This window comes from Notothenia coriiceps, unplaced genomic scaffold, assembly GCF_000735185.1.
Source record: "Notothenia coriiceps isolate Sejong01 unplaced genomic scaffold, NC01 NC01_scaffold00019654, whole genome shotgun sequence".
Taxonomy (NCBI): domain Eukaryota; kingdom Metazoa; phylum Chordata; class Actinopteri; order Perciformes; family Nototheniidae; genus Notothenia; species Notothenia coriiceps.
In genome coordinates, this window is record NW_011352355.1 from 10,935 (window position 1) to 16,047 (window position 5,113).

Genomic DNA, 5,113 nt, shown 5'->3' on the forward strand with positions numbered 1-5,113 from the left:
TTCCTTTATAGCCCAACATTAGCCACCTTTAGCTTAGCGGTGGTGACGTGAAGTCATGTGACCGTGCTGTAGTTCCTTTATAGCCCAACATTAGCCACCTTTAGCTTAGCGGTGGTGACGTGAAGTCATGTGACCGTGCTGTAGTTCCTTTATAGCCCAACATTAGCCTCCTTTAGCTTAGCGGTGGTGACGTGAAGTCATGTGACCGTGCTGTAGTTCCTTTATAGCCCAACCAACATTAGCCACCTTTAGCTTAGCGGTGGTGACGTGAAGTCATGTGACCGTGCTGTAGTTCCTTTATAGCCCAACATTAGCCACCTTTAGCTTAGCGGTGGTGACGTGAAGTCATGTGACCGTGCTGTAGTTCCTTTATAGCCCAACATTAGCTTTTTACCTCAGGAGATTGCATTTACGCCTGAACTATCGTCAAGTGGTGTTAATATGTGGAGATTATCCGACTGAACAAAATGTGTAAGCATCATAAACTTGTGTTTGCCAAAGAGCTTATTTTTTGCAAAATGATATAATCTAATAGAAAGATCCCTTGGCGTTTTCTCGATGAACCCTTGCGATGCTTACTTCTAGGTGGGCCTACAACAATACATCATCACTGACTGAACTACTCTATACTTTCAAGTCTGCTCTTGGCTTCATACAGTATATGATGTTAAAACTCCTTTTATTAACATGAAATGATCCTTTTCTCCTGCAGGCGTCTTCCTGATCCCCTACATGCTGATCGTGTTTGTCGGAGGAATCCCGGTCTTCTTCCTGGAGATCGCTCTGGGACAGTTCATGAAAGCTGGCAGTATCAACGTCTGGAACATCGCTCCACTCTTTAAAGGTGCAGTACGCCACAAATGTTTTGTTTTAAAACCACAAAACTTTGAGTCTGTAGCATCTTTACAAATACAATGAAACTTGGAAGATTACCTCAAAAACCTGACAACATTTCACACAGTAGGGAGAATTTAAGAATGGATCGAGTTCGATAATGAATTCATGAATTGTGCATCACTTGCAGCTAATATTCATATTCTGCACTTTCTTTTTGAATCACGATTAATTGTGCAGCCCTGCTATCTGCCCAGACTCTCAACAGATATTGTGCAAATGATATTTCAGCAGAAACACGGCCATAAACAAGTGTAAGTCAACACATTTTACAAGTGTTCCAAGTAAAGTGTGCACACTTTCTTCAGGGAACAAATAAAAAGCGGCATTGACTTCTTTCAAATGAAAACCATTGACTTCCCTGTTTGAGGTCACGTTGCCTTGACTACAGGTATACATTTGTGGACACAGTAATCAGGTGAAGGTCAGTCTGCAAACACACATTTCTATCTAAGTTTATCTGAAGTTGATTATCTGTGATATGCTGCTGTATACGTGCTTGCAGACACGGCTGGAAAATTACCAGGGAAATGCACACACACACACACACACACACACACACACACACACACACACACACACACACACACACACACACACACACACACACACACACACACACACACACACACACCTTCTTTCATGCCGCCCAATTCCTTTACATCTCTAGTAGTGTTACACACACAGTGATTATCAGATGCTGGATCTTTACAGGTGACCACATGACTGTTAATGACATGTGTTTTAGTGTGTGTGTCAGTGTGTGTGTGTGTGTGTGTGTGTGTTAGTCAGTGTGTGTGTGTGTGTGTGTGTGTACTACACAGACCACCTTCTTCTGACCTTTAAACTTCAGGTGGTGTTGACACAGCTCCGCCTTCCCATTCATACAGCCTGACTTATAAGGAAACAACACCAAAAGTCAACACCCCGATGATTCATCTGCTCTGAGAGTATTTAAGGCGAAATTAGTTTTACCTGATTGTGTCACTAGAAAAAGATCATCATCCATAAAGGGAAATATAAATATATCCACTCCAAAATCGAATGGGTTTTTCCTTGGCGAATGATACACCCGTTCCCCAAGTATAATTAAAATCCGGCCAGTAGTTCTACTTTAATCCTGCCTAACGGACAACAAACAAAGCTAAAAACACGACTTCTGTGCACACGTCACGTGTGACGAGTCAACGTGGATTAAATTGAAATCCTCCATTTGTATATCCCAAAGCTTGTGTTGCCTGGTTAGTTCCTGACCCCTCTTCTCATGTCCTCCTCAGGTCTGGGTTATGCCTCCATGGTGATAGTGTTTTTCAGCAACACCTACTACATCATGGTGTTGGCCTGGGCCTTCTACTACCTGATCAAGTCCTTTAACTCCACCCTCCCTTGGTCCACCTGCGACAACGAATGGAACACGCCCAACTGCATCGAGATCTTCCGCCACCAGGACTGCATCAACGGCTCGCTGGCCAACGATACTATCAACGGAAACATGACCTGCGCCGAACTCGCCAACGCACGGTCGCCCATCATCGAATTCTGGGAGTGAGTTCTGTTTCATTTACCTTTTGGGTTTTGGTGAACAAGCAAGCGTGGGTTGAACTGAAACTGTTGGTGTGAACAGGCCCGTACCCAGGATTTCGTAAATACCGAGGTCCAAAACATGCTAGGGGAGCTCGGGGGCAGGTCCCCCCCAAATAATGTGTGCACACAAAAGCATTTAACTCTGGGCTCAGCAGGTCAGAAACTAAAGAGGGGCTTCCACATGTGGCAGACCAGGTGTTGCTGCAGGATTTGGCACCCCCACTATAACTTCGTCCAGGGTGGTCGTACTGTCACCAACATCCCACTGGTGTTTGCTGTCCCCCCTGTAGTGTGTGCACACAAAAGCATTTTACTCTGCATATATTCATATATATATTTTTAAATTATTCTTTGCCTTTCAAAAGCATTACATCATTATTTACACAACACAAAAATAACTTAATGAAAAGTATTTATTTCACCTTCCCTTATTATACATCCATGGGTACAAGTCCGGACTGCGGCTGCTTGTTGATAAATTGATGTTGTCTTCTTCTGTTTGCTTTAATGTAGGCTACTTAGTTGTGTAGCGCCCCCACTGCCAGTAAATGGAAGTACTACAAAGAACCCTGTTAATTATGTGCAGTTATTTCACGAGTTTTATTATATACACCTCGAAAAAATTACCGAGGTCCGGACCTTGGTGACCTCAATGGTGTGTACGGCCATGGGTGTGATTAGTCCTGATTCATTTGGGGTTTTATCTCTTGGTTCTCGGTTGGTGGGTCTTTGGGTTTCCAGGCCTTTGTTGTCTTGGGGTTGTTGAATAATTATTTACTTTAGCTGCTGGTTAGAGGGTTTTTGAGTTGAAGTAAGCTTTTGGGGAACAAGTAAGCTTGGGTGAGTTTTGTTTGGACTGGAACTGGTATTTTAATTAGTCCCGATTAATGTTGGGTCTTTGGGTTTCGGTTAATGGGGCTTTGTCAGTCAAAGTCAAAGTCAACTATATTGTCAATCTTTCAGTTTGTGTGTACAGACAGAGAGATCGAAATACCGATTCCTGTTTAAGTTCTGGTTAGTGGGTTTTTGCGTTGAGGGATGTTAAAGAATTAGTTTTCTTTGGGATCCTGTTATTGGTTCCATGTCTTCTTCAGGGATGATAACGAATTGTTTTCTTTAGGTTCTGGTAAGTGGGTCTTTGTTGTCTTGGGGTTGTTGAATAATCGTTTACTTTAGGTTCTGGTTAGAGGGTTTTTGAGTTGAAGTTGAGCTTTTGGGGAACAAGTAAGCTTGGGTGAGTTTGGTTTGGACTGGAACTGGTATTTTAATTAGTCCTGATTCATTTGGGGTTTCATCTGGGTTCTCGGTTGGTACTTTTCATTAAGTTATTTATCACAACGTTTGGAAATAACAAGAACAAAAGGTTATATAAAGCGTAAAAATTTGCTAAGATTTGCAGGCTAGTAAAATCCGTCACTCAAAATCCTATTACTTACGAAGTATAAGCATAACAATTTCCTTTAAGCACTAATGTTGAAAGTACCAATTTTAGAACATTCATATTATTGAATTATAAATATTGATGCCATAATGTAGCTTTGTTTTCTTACAATATTTCCATCAGAGATTTAGTGGGGTAGAAGTATGAAGTAGCATAACATGGAACTATTCAAGTAAAAGTTTATCAAAATTATACTTAAGCACCTGAGTAAATACAAGTACTCAATTCTGTCTATAACTAATGCTGAGCAAACTTCTTTAAAATGGAAAACAAATTTGCAAAATAGGGAACAAGACACTGTTACCATGAATATTGACTAAAACAGTTTCATCCTCTTTTCACAAAATGTAAAAATACTTATAACATAGCTGCAGCTTTATTAAAGTTTATATTTTCTTATATAAACATGCAGAGAGTTCAAACTGAAGACGTGACCTTCGTGTTACAGTTGAGTTTTTATCTGTCATTTCTGCAGATTATGTTTTATTGCTGCAGCGGATTAACCTCCTCCTGGTGTAAATCTCTTGATCCCGTCTGAAGCACGGTGCTGTGTTCCTCACTGCTACAAAACCCCCAAAACACCAACACAGCCCACGTGGAAGCAGAGAAAGACATAAGGCCTTGACACACTTACACAAAAGACTTTTATCCGCAGATCCAGAAGGACTGCTATCTTATTAAAGCAGATTTAGAAGGCTTTTGATTGCTATCAATAAAGATTGATTAGATGTGATACAAACTCTTAAAGGACTGTAAAAGGATTAGTGATCAAACTGGTTTCTGACACAGGTCCTGATTTTAAAGGGAAATATGGTTTTATTCTATATTTTCTTTCATTTTCTTTCATGACGACCACTTTCACTTTTAAAGGGGCCCTAATATGCTTTGTTGGATTTTCCCTGGACTGGACCGTGTTCTATAACTTTTAGTGCATGTAAATGGTCTGCAAAGGCTAAAATCACTGTTTCCTCCTCTGTACAACACACTCCGACCACTTTTTGAACATTAAAGCAGGAGACATGTCACAGTAGAGACACTACATACTGATATACACCTGAACATCAGCAGGAGAGGACTCTTTAAAGTAGAGACACTACATACTGATATACACCTGAACATCAGCAGGAGAGGACTCTTTAAAGTAGAGACACTACATACTGATATACACCTGAACATCAGCAGGAGAGGACTCTT

The 5,113-nt window shown here is 41.0% G+C and overlaps 1 protein-coding gene across 4 annotated transcripts in view; it reads left to right on the top strand.

Annotated features, from left to right (window-relative positions):
• LOC104952160 (sodium- and chloride-dependent creatine transporter 1-like) overlaps positions 1–2,679 on the top strand; it is a 10,889-nt gene extending 8,210 nt beyond the window's left edge. For all 4 annotated transcript variants that reach the window (XM_010778919.1, XM_010778921.1, XM_010778923.1 and 1 more), the window contains 3 exons: positions 713–844; positions 2,172–2,443; positions 2,669–2,679. In XM_010778919.1, coding sequence (XP_010777221.1) covers positions 713–844; positions 2,172–2,443 — 404 coding nt within the window. In that variant the 3' untranslated portion in view covers positions 2,669–2,679. The remainder of the gene's footprint in view (positions 1–712; positions 845–2,171; positions 2,444–2,668) is intronic.
• The last annotated feature ends 2,434 nt before the right edge of the window (positions 2,680–5,113 follow it).